This window comes from Neopsephotus bourkii, unplaced genomic scaffold, assembly GCF_033783945.1.
Source record: "Neopsephotus bourkii isolate Nb327-2 ecotype Australia unplaced genomic scaffold, CSIRO-AGI_Nbou_v1 NB_54, whole genome shotgun sequence".
Lineage (NCBI taxonomy): Eukaryota > Metazoa > Chordata > Aves > Psittaciformes > Psittacidae > Neopsephotus > Neopsephotus bourkii.
Window position 1 is genome coordinate 536238 of NW_026900571.1, and position 16994 is coordinate 553231.

Sequence of the window (16994 nt, forward strand, 5' to 3'; positions counted from 1 at the left end):
AAAGCATTCTCAGTATAATATTCAGCCATATGAAATGCCTCCCTGTCATATAAACATACAGCATAACAAAGAGGGGCTTTTAGGAACTTATGTAAATAAATTCTACTACTTATGTCATGGCAATCTGTATAGCCTTCAGCTTTCTCATCAACCCCTGTGGTGATGCTGCCAGGAAGAAATAATGATCTAGAATCTTCCCTTTGCCTTTGTGAGATAATTCTGGTGCTGCCTACCATGAAAGCAGGCTGCACTTGCAGACAGTGCAGCTTCAGCCTCTGTATATGTGAACTGCAGTGGTAGGATGGAGCTCATTATTTATGGGTCTGAATGGGTTTGAATTTGCCTGGATTTCAGAAGATTATTAGATACAATGTAGGTGCAATCAACAGGACAGTTTTGTACTTCAAATATATCTATTTAAGGCCCAAAGTCACAAGAAAACATGTGTGCTTAAAGTGGAAGATAGGTGCTTATGTTTGCATTTACAGTTCTCAAAGCACCTGCTCAGCTGCAATGTAACACTAGAGGTGACAAAAAATTACTATCAATCAGGGTTTTTTAGAGTTCAGGATTTTTAGATAGCTACAATTCTGCTCCAAAGCGTGTTGGCATAGCGACTTTTGACAAATCTTTTCTGTGAACTAAGAGACATTATCAAACCAGCCTTCCTCTGCCTCTATCACTTTAAAAGCTCAATCCAGAACAATTTCCGAGCATATTTACTTGCTCAGGATTTAAAAAGCCTTCTATACTAGCTGAAACTTTCCTTTTTAGACATGAGGGCGGTATAATCAAATAACTTCTGGAAGACTGTTCAAGAGGTTAGAGGATGCAGAAAAATAAGTTCAATTTATTTCTTCTGTGTAAGAGGATTCAAACCTATCTTACAGAACACCATAAAATGTGAGCTATTTGGTGATGATAGAAGTGCACTTGAAGCTGTTCCATTCTGCAAAGAATTTAAAAAGGGACTGGATGAACTGAGTAACTACACTCAAGTCTTGACATGTAGTAGGCTAGGGTATAATTCCTACTTTGAGATAGTATGGGGGTCCTCAGTTCTTAATACAGGGCTGTCATAGCCGCCAGATGCCTAAAGTCCCAATGCAAGTCCCAGTACAGCTGCTTCAGATGTAGAAAACTGTGCTCAGTGGAGAGAGGATTTGATCCTGTGTGTCCTTTTAGGGTTTCAGTTCATCATCCCAAGTGGGGCAAAAGTGTGAATATCCTTTAAAAATTGATAACTCTGTCTGTTTACAGAGACTTCAGTAACACAGAGACATTATGTAGTGAACAGAAATACTACTGTGAAACTTGCTGCAGTAAACAAGAGGCACAAAAAAGGTAAGCAAAGAGCAGGCTATTTCACCATGTCCCTCCTGGGCTTTGACAGACCTCCTCCTTGATATTTATTGTGCTTAGATACCTAGAAGCTTTACACCCCAGCTACATTCTCTGTGTGAGCCAAAGAGCTAACAGACAAATTCGAAGCTATTACATGTGTTTTAGTCTAGAAGCTACTGCTAGTTGACTACTGTTACTTACAAAGTGCTTTTATAATGCAAACCTTTACTCATTAAGGAAAGAGAAAATGGCTTTGAACTTGTCAGGCCTTTATCACATGCACTCTAATGGTTTCACAGGATGAGAGTAAAAAAACTGCCAATGATTCTTGCCTTACACCTCAAGAGATTCAAGTATATGGAACAATTGCACAGATATACTAAGCTGTCTTATCGTGTAGTATTTCCTCTGGAGTTACGTCTCTTCAACACATCTGGCGATGCTGTCAACTTAGATCGCATGTATGACTTGGTAGCTGTTGTTGTTCACTGTGGAAGGTAAGATACTTTCATGTGTATCTCGAGCTATTGCCAGACATTTGCCAAGAGCAGAGGCATGCCTGACAAAATGCAGGGAGAATGGGAGTGAGTTCATAAATTGTGCTACTGTCCCAACTTGCCTGGGTCGTGCCTGAACCTCTTAGCCACCCTCCCTCACAGTAAATCTCTACTCATTCTAAAAACAATGTCTCAGGCCTCCAGAAGTCACAAGACTGGTTTGAATTAATAGAGATGTCTCCTTCCTCAAGAGCCCACTTACAGAGCTTGGGAGGCAGGACTCTGTGAAAGCCAGGAGCATGCAGGTCCTGCAACAGATTATCTTGTTCTCTTGTCAAGGCAACAAAAATGGTAGCTTTAATAAAGCTTTTCACATATGGGGTATTGTCAAATAAGAAACAAACAAAAATCCTTGGGACTTGAAGAATATGACCTGTCCCTCTTCTCAAAGACTGTATAACTAAGTATTCATAGTTGATAGCAAGCAATTTTTCCCCATAAATTTAGTTCATTAGGGATGCTGGGGAGGGACTCTTCTTTAGGGACTGTAGTGACAGGACAAGGGATAATGGGTTAAAACTTAAACAGGGGAAGTTTAGATTGGATATAAGGAAGAAATTCTTTACTGTAAGGGTGGTGAGGCACTGGAATGGGTTGTCCAGAGAGGTTGTGAATGCTCCATCCCTGGCAGCGTTCAAGGCCAGGTTGGACAGAGCCTTGGGTGACATGGTTTAGTGGGAGGTCTCCCTGCCCATGGCAGGGGGCTTGGAACTACACGATCTTAAGGTCCTTTCCAACCCTAACTATTCTATGATTACATCCTAAAAATATTTGCAGTAGTTGATGCCTGCCAAAAGCAAATTGTTTATTATTCTAGAGGTTAATTTGAAAATGGTCTTGGCACAGATGAAAATACATTTAGCATTCAGTTGATGAAGCCTTTGCAAAAGTTCAGTAACAAGGTGAAAGGGGTAAATGTCTACTGAACCACCAGGGGTGGGTTTACTATGTTCTTCATAGCATTTAGTTATAAGTCAGTCTGCTTGCATATAGAAAAGTGACTTATCAAAAATGGACTCAGTAGTATCTTCTAATATTTGGGGGTTTGTGTGTTTTGCTTTCTAGTGGGCCGAATCGGGGGCATTATATTACTATTGTGAAAAGTCATGGATTTTGGCTCTTGTTTGATGATGACATTGTAGAGGTCAGTATGCTGAAGGTCATGAGCACAACTTTTATGTTTATGTTCTGTTTTCTATCTGGGGTTAAAATTCTGATCCAGACCTGTGTGCAGATTACTAGTTTTCAAAGCCACAGTTTGCTTGTAATGTGACATTTAGCACAACTCTGTTAAGTAAGATTGCAAACAAACTAACTCATCCTGTAGTTCTTCTTCTGTCAGTGTCGGAGGAGGTTGTCTTATTTCAGAGCAACATCAGTTTTTAATACCAGACTTCAAGGGTTTCATTTGGAATTATTTCTGTATCTAATAAAATCAATTTAATTCATTAAGACTTAAAATATCCATGAACTATGTTGCAATCCCTGGCAACATCACTTGGCAAAATTGGATTGGGTAAAGCTAGCATTGCTCTAGAATTTTAATTTTTGAGCAATTGGGAAGTTAGAAGAAAGTGTGGGTTCTACAATCGATCTGGGTTTGTCTGAATGTAAATTGGAGCAGGATCTGGCCTGCAGCTATTACAGATTCTGTCTGAGCATTCTACAATTCATTCCTAAGCTATCCCCTTATGTCTTTGCGGCACTTTAACAAAACTGAGGTCTTAAGTCATATTTCCCAGGAGTAAATCCAACGGAAGAAAGTAAGCACTGGGACACTGAATGGGCCATGTCTTGAGGAGTGTTTCTGGAAATTTCAGAAGGGAGAGGTCACATGCTCACATTTACGTGTTTCAACAGCGTTCATTACTGCGTTCCAAGGAGTCTCGCTGTTGTTGGAAAGAGCCTAATTCAGTTAGGTTCACCAAGACCAACATTGCTATTGATTTCCGTGACTGAGACCAGTAGGGCTTAGCCCCTGAACATTACCCTTCCACTGCTTAAATTGCAAACAGAATTTGTTAATTGCTACCCTGAAACAAATAACTGAATTTGTCTGTCATGTTTACACAGTCATTTGATCCAGATTTGGTACTTCTTTTACCTAACAGAACGTTAAATTTTTTGTTTATTTTGCAGAAAATAGATGCTCAAGCTATTGAAGAATTCTATGGTCTGACCTCTGATATATCAAAAAATTCAGAGTCTGGCTATATTTTATTCTATCAGTCAAGAGAGTAACTTGGCAAACTGTGACAATTGCGCACAATGATGCTGCACGTGAGAGACTGTGATGGACCCCCTTAACTGACTTTTACACAGACCACGTCTTGTGTAGTTGAACAACGATACGCTCTGTCTCCTATTAAATGGTCTATGTGATATTGACTATAACCATCCATTTTTTACATGTAAAACTTTGTTTTGGAGGGGGGTTGCTGTTCGTAGACTTTAAGTGTGATTGAAGAATTAATTGCAGTCAGATTTTAGTGGAATTTATATGGACTAACATTTACAGGTAATAAGATTTGGATGTCAACTGTTAAACCCAATCCAGCTAGAGTAGTATTTTATATGGAAGCGTTCACTGCATTTAGACAAAAATTGTTTAAAACTTTCTAAATGGATTTGGGGTGTGTTGATTTACAAAGCATTCCTTTAAATACTGACATATATTTACCCATTTTAATTGTAAGGAAAAAAAACATCTGTTTCATGATGATTGGAATTGTGACTGTATAGGGGATATTTACTTTTTTTTTAACATGTTACTCTCTGATATTGTTCCAAAATCTTTTAAGCTTTGGGTTATTAAAAAGTTTCAGTGCATAACCTCAGGCCTAAAATTCACATAGAGGTATTTAAGTTATAGTGGAACCAAGTAATTCTGTACGTTCAGTCACTTTGTTTATCATGAGATAGTACAGGTGAATTGAGAATTCAGAATTTACAGAGCACTGGAATAAAGGGAGTGAGATGACACATATGAGACAAATAAATTACATGTATGGAGATTGAACTTATCTTTCCATTAAAATATCATGTGTTGTTAACTTAAGTTTGCAGAGATTGCAACAGTGCTCACATACGACATCCTTCAGGACTGAAACGACAGTGCATTTAAATGTGTTGTTCACACAGTGCATAAGACATTAATTGATCCTGCAATTTTCTGTAGGTTCTATTTTCATTTCTCAAGACAGAGTCCATTTCTTAGCAACATAACATAATGCATAACAACCACCAGTTTACACTCACTGTCATGTACATACTATCTCTAACATTTTGGCCATCTATGACAACATTAGAGTCACCACAGAAACAGATGATAGACTTCTGGAGTGTCTGACTTTAAAAACATCAAAAGACTTAGTTTGTGATTTTACTGGGTGAATTTCGCTGGCATTAGTCAAGTACTGGCTAATAAAATTGCTGTACTCACTGGAATTTGGTAAAGAATGAATGTAGAAGAAAAGTATCAACAGGGTATGAGAAGGGATGGATATAAGGTTAAGGCAGTGGTAATGCTGCGTAAGCACCTTGCTTAGTTGGACAGTTTCACTCCATTATACAATTCTTGAATTTCAGTAGCCATATTCCTGTTGCAATGAAGTCAACAGCAAAAACACTCTTCATGTCTTTAGGGGCACTGATAGTTGATTCTAATATTTACAAGGAAGTATTCTCATCTCACAAGGTATATTTCTACCTGTTATATTTCATTCACTCTCATTAAGTATTTATTAGACAATGCTGCTTTTGGTCCTTCTTCAAGAAGCCTGACTGCCACTTTATGGCCAACACTCCATTTCAAAAAAAGGCTTTTGAAGTGCAGTTAAATCTTATAATTTATTCTTCTATTGGAAAGAGAATAACTTTTTTCATTGTAATCTACTGTGAATGTGAAATATTGTTTGCTAAATAATGGTGAAAATGAAGTACTAGCTTCTACTGTAACATCAACTGAAGTTCAGTTGGGTTTATCAATGGCCATTTTGTAAACTGAAGAAATGTAGCACTTTATACTGAATGAGAAACTAAGTGGACTTTTCATCTAACATTACTTGTGACTTACCATGTTGTTATACCAATACAAGAAAACAGAATGTAATCTTAGAGTACTTGGGTGAATAATAATAGTGGTCTACAAAGATCACTCACATGAATGAAGGCTCGTATGCAGGCTCAAGACAAGCATAACTGGGATGCAGCCCTAGCTCTGTGATTGATGTTAGAATGAAATGTTCTGTCTCTAGCACAGGAGACAGACGTTTTACGGACTTCAATTCTCACTGAAGCCCAGGAGGTTTTCCACTGAAGAGCTAAACCTGCAAATGCCTCTTTAATGTATTTATTTATTAACAGTCAGAAATTCCATATAAAAACATAATAATCACTTGCCTTTTTAAAAAGGGTAAGGTTTCATTGGGGTGAATGAAGGCACTTTCTTGATCAGCATTAGCCAGTGCTGGTTCAAGGGTCTGTACTTCATGGCTTACTGCTGCACATTCTTAGAGCATTCTTCAAGTTTAAAACAAGTAACAAAAAAGATATTCCTGAGGTATTATTTGCAAGTTATGGGCTCACGTTTATATGAAAAGTAATTTTTCATAAAAATAATTTTTAAGTCAGTTCAATTTTTCAGAAATATTTTCCGTATTTCAGTTGGCTCACTGGAAAATCGATTTTTTTAGATGTTAATTATATGAATTAATATTTAAATGCTAAAGTACAGGATAATAATCTTTGGTTTTCTCCAGCTGCAAGACAGCTCTAGGTTGCAAAATATGCAGGTAATTGCGGTATTTTGTTGAGAGTAAAATTACTAGAATAAGCCTTTTCATAGAGTATCCTCTAAATTCATGCTAGTCCATGGAAAGATCACAGCACTGGTATCGCACCAGTCCCTCATCAGTGGTCTGATAGTAACTCTGAAATATTGTGGAATACTTACTTCATGCCAACACCAGCTCAAGTAAGGAACATTTTCTTTCGATTAGAAATTAAAAACGCAGTCACAATTCTTTGTATTATATCCAGTCTATAGTGTGCTGAATGTCTTGACTTCAGTCCAGCAAAAGGTGTCCATCACGGTTGTAGGAATACTGCCAGTCTGGGCAGCAGAACTCTGCTGTGTCAAATTAAGAACATCCGCATTAGTTTTGCAGGATCCTCACAAGAACAATCATATGATATAAACTATTTTAGTTGATTAAATAAAACGTAATTCTTTTTCTCTTATTCTTCTGTGTAGATTTCCAGTCCCTTATGAAAGAATGGAAAAATATCTAGGACAATAGAAGGTTTTCAGCCAACAGCTAGAAAACAAACCAGTAGCACAGATGTGTCCAGTAGTATTCTGTGCTTCCCTAAAATTACTTTTTTATGGTGTCAGGTTCTGAGCACATTAGGCCTGATGACACCTGAAGTTTTCTACTTGTTTCACATGCTGTTGCTGGGATGTGTTGTCCATTTATAAATCCTATTGCTATGTTCTTACTTAGAAAAAATAACATTTCTGTCCCGTGCTGTTTTTCCACCAAACCCAACTGAAGTGCCGCAGTGCTGATGAATCAGTTATCTTAGAGGATGAGCTCAGAACTCAACTTCTACATTTCACAGAACAGGCTGTCAGGATTTTATGTAACTTCTATTTCTGGGACATAGCAGAGGGAGGCAGAAGAGGGGAGTAATGGAAAACCATATCAGTGAAGCAGAACACCTTGCTGAGGAATTAAATCAAGAAATTATTCATGTCAATCTTATTTTAATAATTTACAGTTACCTCAGAGCAGTAGATTACATCTTAAAAGTATTGTTCCTTTAGCAGCTGGAATAAAGAAAATAAAGCAGTAGGTGTTTCCTTTGTATTAGACTTAATAAAGATATCAAAGACCTAACTAAGATGAAACTGAAATTCATATTACTTGTTGGGTCCCAAAGTGCCACCACAACCTGTCTTTTACCTTCAGACATCACATTTCATTCACCCATCTGTTACAGCATCATGTACTTGGGACCTGAGCTGACAGCTTGCAGCTGCCAGTGGTTTGACGCCTCTCAGCAGCAGACCCTTCTTGTTTCGGCAATTCTTTGCTGTTGGCGTCTGACAAGTGTTAGTGCTATCTTACAGCTGAATGTGTACTAGAAATGTTAAGAAGTTTTGGCTGTGTACCTGATGTTTGCTAGTGTTTGTTTTAATTTATTTCTTTTTCATTGGTCTGTTACTGTATTTGTAGAATAACTTATGTAGTTGATACTATTTGTTTTCTGTTCTAATTTTTATGTACTTTGATTTTTTACAATGTAATCAACCTTAGCACTTTAAGGAACAATTTCAATCTTGTGAAATTCCAATCAGTTTAACATTTTGCCTTTGCCTTTCTGCTTTTGTAGCTGTTTGCTTATGATCCAACGTCTCCAGTTCAACCCAGTTTCCATTTTTAGGCTTGTGGTCCTAGCTGGGTTGTAAACTTGGGAAACCCAAATTTATTCATACATAACAAGGATGCAGTATTTACTATGTGTCTGCTACACATAGCAGTATGTTCCTGATCAGTTGCACTCAGTGCACATTTCATAGCCTTTTTTTGCACTCTACCTGCTAACCTGAGAATTACTTTAATACTTTAATCTGTGGCACAATTATCAATTATTTTGATTTAGAAAAGTTCCTCTTCTGACAAGAGAATTCCTTTTACCAAACACGGAGTTAGCTGTCAGCTGATCATGCAGGTATTGCTGTCTTTGTCTTTTTAGCTGTGCTCTGTACAGTCTCAAGTATGAATAATCCTAACTGCTGCATTTATTCTTGTGTAAGTCCTAGCAAGGAGAGCAATCTTTTTGCATCTTCCTTCTATCCACTTGGGCTCGTATAAGAGAAAATAAAGCAGGAAAAGTGCTGGTCTAAAAAAAGCCACACCATCTAGCAGACATTGGATGTTTTTTAGAGGCCAGCATCTGTGGTACCCATATCAGAAAGTCACTGACTTTCTTTGTTGTTAATGGAAGGGTTATTCTTAGTTGTTTAGACATTGTACTCTCTTTGATCAATTAAAAGTCCAGGTCTTTTTCCTGTTGCATCAATTCTGTTGCTGAGGTATTTCTTCACAATTTAACATGGCATTTCATATTTAAACGGCCCTTGGGAAACCTCGGTAGACACTCTTTTAATTTCTTTCCAGTTAACATGCGTTACTTCAAAGAGATAGCTTGAACCTGTCCACAAGGCTTACTCAGATTAACACAGACTTTTAGCACACAAGGTCAAATAACACCTATCAGGAGGTATGTGCCCACCTAATGGGACCTTCTGGGCTAAGCCCACACCTTTTTACACACTAATAATTCTTTACCCCCTAGGAGGTTTGCTTGCTGGCTTCGCCTGAATGGTTTAATATGAAACCACACATAACTCCCTTTATTCGTAGTTTCACAGTTGCTATAATACTTTAATAATTTTGCTTCATTTGATTATCACAACTGGGACTATTGCACAGTTTAAAATATATAACTTTCATGTGCCATTCACAGTGGTCAATTTAACAGCCTAATGCTTCTGGTGAAGGCTGTTGCAGGTGGAAACTTTGCTATATGCAAGAATATTAAAGAATAAGTGGCTTTTCTGTGATAACACAGTACATCTGCAGGAGAATCAGGACTGTCACACAGCTTCCTAACACTCATCTTGCACCCATCTGAAGTTGGTGCTCTGTCCTCTAGATAATCCTAATCCTTCTCTTAGGGGTTCCAAAGTGGCAGAAGCAAACCCTTTGTGAAAACACCTTGTGATTTACCAGAACATCTTACTTGCCAGAGTAGATAATGAATATATGCAACCTGTCTCTCCCTGCCCCCCAAAACCTCATTAATAAGTACACATTCCTTAGAGGTGCTGAGCTTAAATGTCAGTTTTGTATTTGCAACGTGCTCATGTTTGCAAATGTCCCATGTTGGACTATGTTCACGTGCTAAATTGTTTCTTAGTCCGCTCTCAACTGTCATTCTAACATCAAGAGCAACATCAGGGCGGCCATGTCACAGGTTCGAGTGCATTTCCTGGAAACAATTTTCAAGCTTCAGTGGCTTTTCTTAAAGAAGACCTAACACAAGCTCAATAACTTTTCCATGACTCTTTAGGAATAAAGTCACCATATGCTGTATGAATATAAATGTGGAGCAGGGAGGAGAGGAAAGAGAAGCAGAAGAAATATGGAAAGGGCTTGTATTTTGGAGGTTTTGAATATGTATATCTGTTTGTAAATACAGAGTCCCTCTCTACCTTGTCAAAATGATGCAATCATAATAAAACTACTTAAATATTTTGTGCTAGTTTTTTAAATGGAGTAAGAAGTAGTAAAATTATTAGTCACTCAATTGGGGACGCATAAAAGTACTGGATTTCTAGTAAAGAGTACAATACATGGTGTATGTGTACAATTGAGTATCTGCTCTTTTTAATCATGTACATGTAATTAAACCCTGCACTACCTGCAGAACTGTAAGATAAATCTCATGTTGGTTATTAAGGTTGTAACATAAGAAAACAGTATTTTCTCCTGTTAACATGTTTATATTTTACATAAAATAAACTCCCTAGCTGATCTTGCTTCCATTCAATTTGCTTTTAATTCAGCTGGAGCCAGACTAAGGCTGAACATTGATGCTGGCTGTTGCACAGCATGCTTCTGAATGTCAGGTATTTATTCTTACAGGTGGCAAGACTGTTGACGCTTGCCTTTTATTCCATGTAATGGAGTAATTGTATTTTAAGTGACCTGAGAGATTGTCCAAACACCTGGGCCAACTGCCTCTGAAGTGTTTTAAGGGAACAAGATTTGCATGCAGTTCAGGAGCTGTCTTGGTAGAGTACACACACAACGGCATGACTGAGTTAATGCACAGCACTGACCTTGCCAGTGTTGCTGAGAAAAGCTAAAACTGAGCAGAATATAAAGCAGCCAGAAATGAGCTACCTTTTATATCAGGGAACGAGGAGAACCTCAAGCTTTTTAGCCTGGGGTTTTGCCTGTGACTGTAAGAGTGGGAAAGGGTTTTGCAAACAACATCTAAAATTCTGTCAGGGAATTAAAAGGTTCCTGCGTTCTGCTCATTTTCCTGAAGTTATTAATTAGCAAACACAATGTACTTTGCCAAAAGTGTGGTAAATCGAAGACTGGAGTCTCTTGCTCCTGTATAGATGGTTTCTTGCTATTCCTTCAGAATCATTTAGAGAATCAAAATCAAACATAGCTGTCAAACTGCATGTTGAATTTATAGCTAAGACGCTATATGATTTATGGCACATCAGACTATCAAAGGGCTAGGTTGAAAACCACATCTTGCAGTACAGATTTCCTCTCAAACTCAAGACCTTGAAGCACCCTCAAATTTATTTCTAGGTTATTAGAATATAAGCTTTTAAATGCAGGATGAAGACAGAGATTTAAAACACAGGAGATGTCTGAAATTAAAAAATGGCAAATCCATACTTTTAAAATGTTGTAAATAAATAAAGTTTATAGAGTAAATATAAAGAAACCAAGAAAAGGTTTCCGAGAGCCAGGTTCACAATCACTGCATGTGGGCTCCACTAGAATTGCTCTCACTTCAGAAATGCATTTTCCCAGGAGCTGTGTGATGTTTACCAGTGTCTCTGTTTCTTATTTTTTGGTATGAGTTAATCATTTTACATTAGATTGGGCTGTGTTCTGTGCATCACATAAACAAAGAAATGATAAAAATATGATTTCGTCTTGAGCAGAAATTCAGGTATGGTAGGAGAAAAAGATTCTTCAGCATCCTTGAAACAGTATTTATGTATTAGACATGACTAAATGTATGCCATGGAACACCATGTTTCTGGAGATACTAATTTCCTTAAATGTCTGTGTGCAATTTAAAACTCAAGTAAAATTTTTTAAAGAAGAAAAAGTAGGACAACCATTTTCAAGACACAAATATATAGATGGTAACAGAACATGTCAATCATCTGTTCTGAAAAACATTCTGCACTTATTACTTTTACATCAAATAGTCGTAGATTATTCCATCTCCATGTTAAAATTCACTCACCCTCGCTGCATGACTCATTTGGCAGCTTTACTGTGACCCAAGAGCTTCAAGCTTTCCTCAGTCTAAAAAGATTACAGCTACGTGTCCTTGCTGTCCCTTGGAAGCTTCTGGGGCACAGGCTGTGGGACCAGTAAACCTCAGAAAACCTGGATTTTCCCAGATCCTTTCACCCAGGGCATACCAGACCAGACCAGCTTCAATCTCCACTCCACACCTAAGTAGCTTCAACACACATTTTCCCCAAGCTCATCATTCCAGGAACACATGCTGAATGGGTTTAGTGTTATTTCCAGTACAGAATCACTTTGCTAGATCTGCTAATATATTTTCTTATGTAAAGCAAAGTGATAAATAACCGTGTGTACTCTCCTGCTTCAGTGTGCTCCTGTGGTCTGAACCAAAGAAAATTGCTTTAAACAATCAACCCAAGACCTTTCTGAACTGTAACAACTTCTCCGCCACCCCTGCCTTTCTTTTCCTCCTATAGTTCAATTCCCATATTCTTATATGGGTGCAGCTCAGTCTCCTTTGTTGTAGACTGACTCACAGTCTTTGTCACAGCAGACACCACAGGCGCCTACTACTCTGAGCACAATGCTAAGGTTCAGATGTGAAGAACAGACTTGCTGTGAAGGAAGCCATTGGTGGTATTCACCTCTGTAAAGACTGGTCATTATCAAAGTAAATATACTTTTTGCCTGTATCAGTTTAACCAGCCACAACACTACTCCTGATGCTAACAGTGCATTTCACCTCCATGAATACATGAACAGCAGAGGAGGCAACAGCCTGGAGTTTGTACATTGCCCCTGGATGCATGGAGAGACCTAGTAGGATCAAAGAGAATTCAAGAGGTGTAGACTGACAGATACTTTGTGCCAAATCACTGCAAGAGTAAAATAAAGAGGTCAATACTGGAATGAAATTTAGAATAAACCAGAGTAAAAAGTTGTCTTCTGGATTTCATTTCACACACGCATGAAGAGAAATATTCAAGCCGTATTCTAGAACAGCAAAGATGTTGAAACAGAAGATATAGGTTTCACCTGGCATTGCAAACTAGATGTCACAATTGCTTGGACATCTATTAAGAGACTACATAATAGAGACCAAATTCTACTGTCAGCTACTTGGGCTTAGTTGAAAAGAAGCTCAACAGTTTGCTGTTTCACAGTGGGATTAGTAATAACAGAAACTGGCATGAAGATTCTTACAGTATCCTCATAAAAATGTTGGTGTTTGCTGAGCTGTGTTTTCTGCACAGCTGTGAGACAAGGGTATATGTGGAACACTATAAGAACTGGAGAACTACAAGTGGAGTTATCTGTGCTCTCTGAAAACATGGTTCAGGAGCTCAAACAAAATCTTACACTTAATTCAGTCACTAGTCATATAATTCTTACTGTAATATATGAAGCATTTTTCATCTTCAAGATGATTCAACCAGTAACTTATCTTTCCAGCTCTTCTTTTGGTGAAAATTGTAGAAATTTGGCTATGAGTGCCAAAATCCGTCTGTATTTTAGATAACTGCAACTTGAGCTGAATCTGGCCACCCCTCAACTACAGTGATTTAACTAGTAGGAACATTTTCACTGGCTGCTGAGCAGCTGCCTTGATGACCTATTCACCTCTGGATGCAGTTCAAAGTGCAGATCTTGTAGCACATTGATCTAGTATAACCTGATCTCTTGCTATCTCTGAAACAGCTTGTCTTGCCTTGAATGCACAGGGACAGCTGAGGTTACTCGGAAAGTTTGTCATAACTGCGTTTCCAATTAATAGATTAGCTTTCTTTTTCCTCCTAGTAATTGTCAGTTATGGTATACTAGCAGGAAATATTAGGTAAAACAAGGATGTTGTCATTTGGTTTATTTCTCTTTCTTCTGGATATTTTAGTTACATTTTCAGATGAACAAAAGTATTCTGAGGTAAGGTCATTGAAGTTTTGGCTGGTTTAGTTCTGCAAGATGAGTAGTTCAGGCAGAGACCAGTCATGGCTAAGACACCAGAATAGCACACAGCTGCCCTTCAAAAGCTGGTCTTGAGAACAAAAGAACCCCAAAGGTAAGTAGAATTCTTCCCCCCCTAGCCGTTACAACTATGACATTATTCAATACTCAAGCACAGCTTGTTAATTCTATTGTTGCCATTTATAGGGAGCTTTCTGGGCATACTGCATTACCGTGCAGTGACAGGGTTTCAACCAACCTTGAATTAAATGCACTTATGCAAAAACTTGCTTCAGAGTAGTGTTCAAGGTTTATATTAAACTGTACTCTTACAATGGCTTAGAGAAGGAAGTACATGAAATCTAAAAGCTTTACTTTCTGGCAACATTACACGTTCATACTCATTTATGTTCCCAAACGCACTTACAGAAGATGAGGAAAGGCTATCGGTTTACCATAAAGCAAGCAGTACTGCAGAATACAGGCCATGCACAGCCAGCCTTCTGAGTGGCAACAGCAGTGAATTAACACTCGCTGTTTAGTTGTTCTGCTTAGTTGTCATGACACTTGAAGAAGAAACGTACCTAAGAATGTGTTTGCTTAACATACTGAATCTGTTGCTCTTGCTCTCATGCAGTCAATCCCCACCTCCAGATATCGAGCTGAAAACAAACCACGCCATTCACCATGCTCTGTATACAATTGAGCTGTATTTATCCAAAGGTATTTTACTCAAAATCCCTGTAATATGAAAATGACTGTATCTCCTATGCAAAACACTTTTATCTTGAAATTCTGTTACACCTGAATTCATGCAACCATTTCCTGCCCCCTTTTTATTGGTTGGTTTGTGTTTTGTTTTGTTTTACCCCATAAGCCATGATGTATGGGCTTCTTTATTTTTCCTATTACTCCGACAGTTTTGGAAATCTTCTACCGCTGTACCTCTCACTTGATTGAAAAGTACTTGGCTTCTCTCTTTATGGGGGATGCCAAGACCAGTCCAGATTTAGATGAATTTTGCAACCATTTAATGTCCAGTATTATAAGGCACATTCACAGGACTCATCCTTGAGGAAGGCAGCAAAGTCTACAGACTGTTATTTCCAATCTCATCCCTATCACGAACCGTTGTGTTACACGGGTCAAATAACACAACCTCTCCCTCCCTCTCTTTCCCACCTAGAAAATGGGTATACCACTATTTACCTATCATCTCAGAGAACTATGGATCTTAAGTCAAAGGATTAGAAGCTGCAACCTTGATTACTTTCATATGCACAGTAACTAGGTAAGAGCAGTATGTTTTTTTCTTTTCAGGCAGTCTTCTTTTAATAAATGCAGTCTTCCCTTCAAGGGGGGAGATTTGCAGACAGTAAGACTAGCAGACTGTTATTTGACAGGAGAAGATATTTACAGAAAGATCAAACAACTGTCCAGAAGTGGCAGGAATTAACTCAGTGATACAAATATACTCCAAGTTCATCCTGAAAGGTCAGAATTACTGGATTTTATTTCCAAGCAACATACCCCATCATAACCCCAATCAAGGTCAGTGGGCAAAGATCAGGTCCAGAGTGAGTGATCAGTGATATGACAAGGGAGTTGCTGCATGTTTCTTTCAGCTCATAGTCTCTCACTATGGCTGTATCTAGAGACTTCAGAGGAAAGAAGGAAAACCCTATTGTAGGCAGCCATGAAATAAATGAGCTATTAAAGAAGATCATTTCCTTACAAAGAAAAAGGAAAATTTCCAAGGAAAAGAAACTTTCTCTCCAAACTTACTCAGTTAATTATTGCTTTTTGTACAGATAGGAATTAGGCTAGTGGGTTATGCCAGTTGTATTGCCTGGTTCTATATGTATTTGCTTAGCTTAATTCTCCCTGAAAAAAAAAAGTTTTCCACCCATAATAGTTTTCTATTTGTGCCTTAGATAATAAGATGCTAGCATGTTATTTACAGTCCTACTTATTATATCTTGGACTCTTGGAAGGATTTTAGGATGACCAGAAGATCATCAACAAACAGACCTAACAAGGATAAAATAACACAAAAAACTCCTAACCAACCCCTCAATGGTTTTACAAAATTAAATATTAAAAAGGCAAACAACATCACTTTATTCTCTCTTGGGTTTTGTACTCTATTTTAACCTTATTTTTCACATCTGCAAAACAGAGAAGTTACCTAAGTCATAGAATCATAGAACCATAGAATAGTTAGGGTTGGAAAGGACCTTCAAGTTCCAACCCCCTGCCATGGGCAGGGACACCTCGCTCTAAACCATATCACCCAAGGCCTCGTCCAACCTGGCCTTGAACACTGCCAGGGATGGAGCATTCACAACCTCCCTGGCCAACCCATTCCACTGCCTCACCACCCTAACAGGAAAGAATTTCCTCCTTATATCCAATCTAAACTTCCCCTGTTTAAGTTTCAACCTGTTACCCCTTGTCCTATCACTACAGTCCCTAATGAAGAGTCCCTCCCCAGCATCCCTATAGGCCCCCTTCAGATACTGGAAGGCTGCTATGAGGTCTCCACAAAGCCTTCTCTTCTCCAGGCTGAACAGTCCCAACTTTCTCAGCCCATCTTCATATGGGAGGTGCTCCAGTCCCCTGATCATTCTCGTGGCCCTCCTCTGGACTTGTTCCAACAGATCCATGTCCTTTTTATGTGGAGGACACCAGAACTGCACACAATACTCCAAGTGAGGTCTCACAAGAGCAGAATAAAGGGGCAGGATCACCTCCATCGACCTGCTGGTCACACTGCTCTTGATGCAGCCCAGGATACAGTTGGCTTTCTGGGCTGCAAGCGCACACTGCAGCCGCCTCATGTTCATTTTCTCATCGACCAGCACCCCCAAGTCTTTCTCCTCAGGACTCCTCTGAATCTCTTCTATGCCCAGCCTTCAGCTGTGTCTGGGATTGCTCCGACCCAGGTGTAGGACCTTGCACTTGGCATGGTTAAACTTCATGAGGTTGGCATCAGCCCACCTCACAAGTGTGTCAAGGTCCCTCTGGATGGCATTCCTTCCCTCCAGCGTATCAACCGAACCACACA

At 38.7% G+C, this 16994-nt stretch overlaps 1 protein-coding gene across 2 annotated transcripts in view; it reads left to right on the plus strand.

Moving 5' to 3' along the window:
* The window catches only part of USP46 (ubiquitin specific peptidase 46), a 28097-nt gene extending 23182 nt beyond the window's left edge, over positions 1-4915 (plus strand). The window contains exons 6-9 of one of the 2 annotated variants that reach the window (XM_061352612.1): positions 1261-1344; positions 1644-1841; positions 2967-3045; positions 4041-4915. In XM_061352612.1, the coding sequence (XP_061208596.1) occupies positions 1261-1344; positions 1644-1841; positions 2967-3045; positions 4041-4142 (463 nt within the window). In that variant the 3' untranslated portion in view covers positions 4143-4915. The other variant, XM_061352622.1, reaches the window with a different exon arrangement.
* The last annotated feature ends 12079 nt before the right edge of the window (positions 4916-16994 follow it).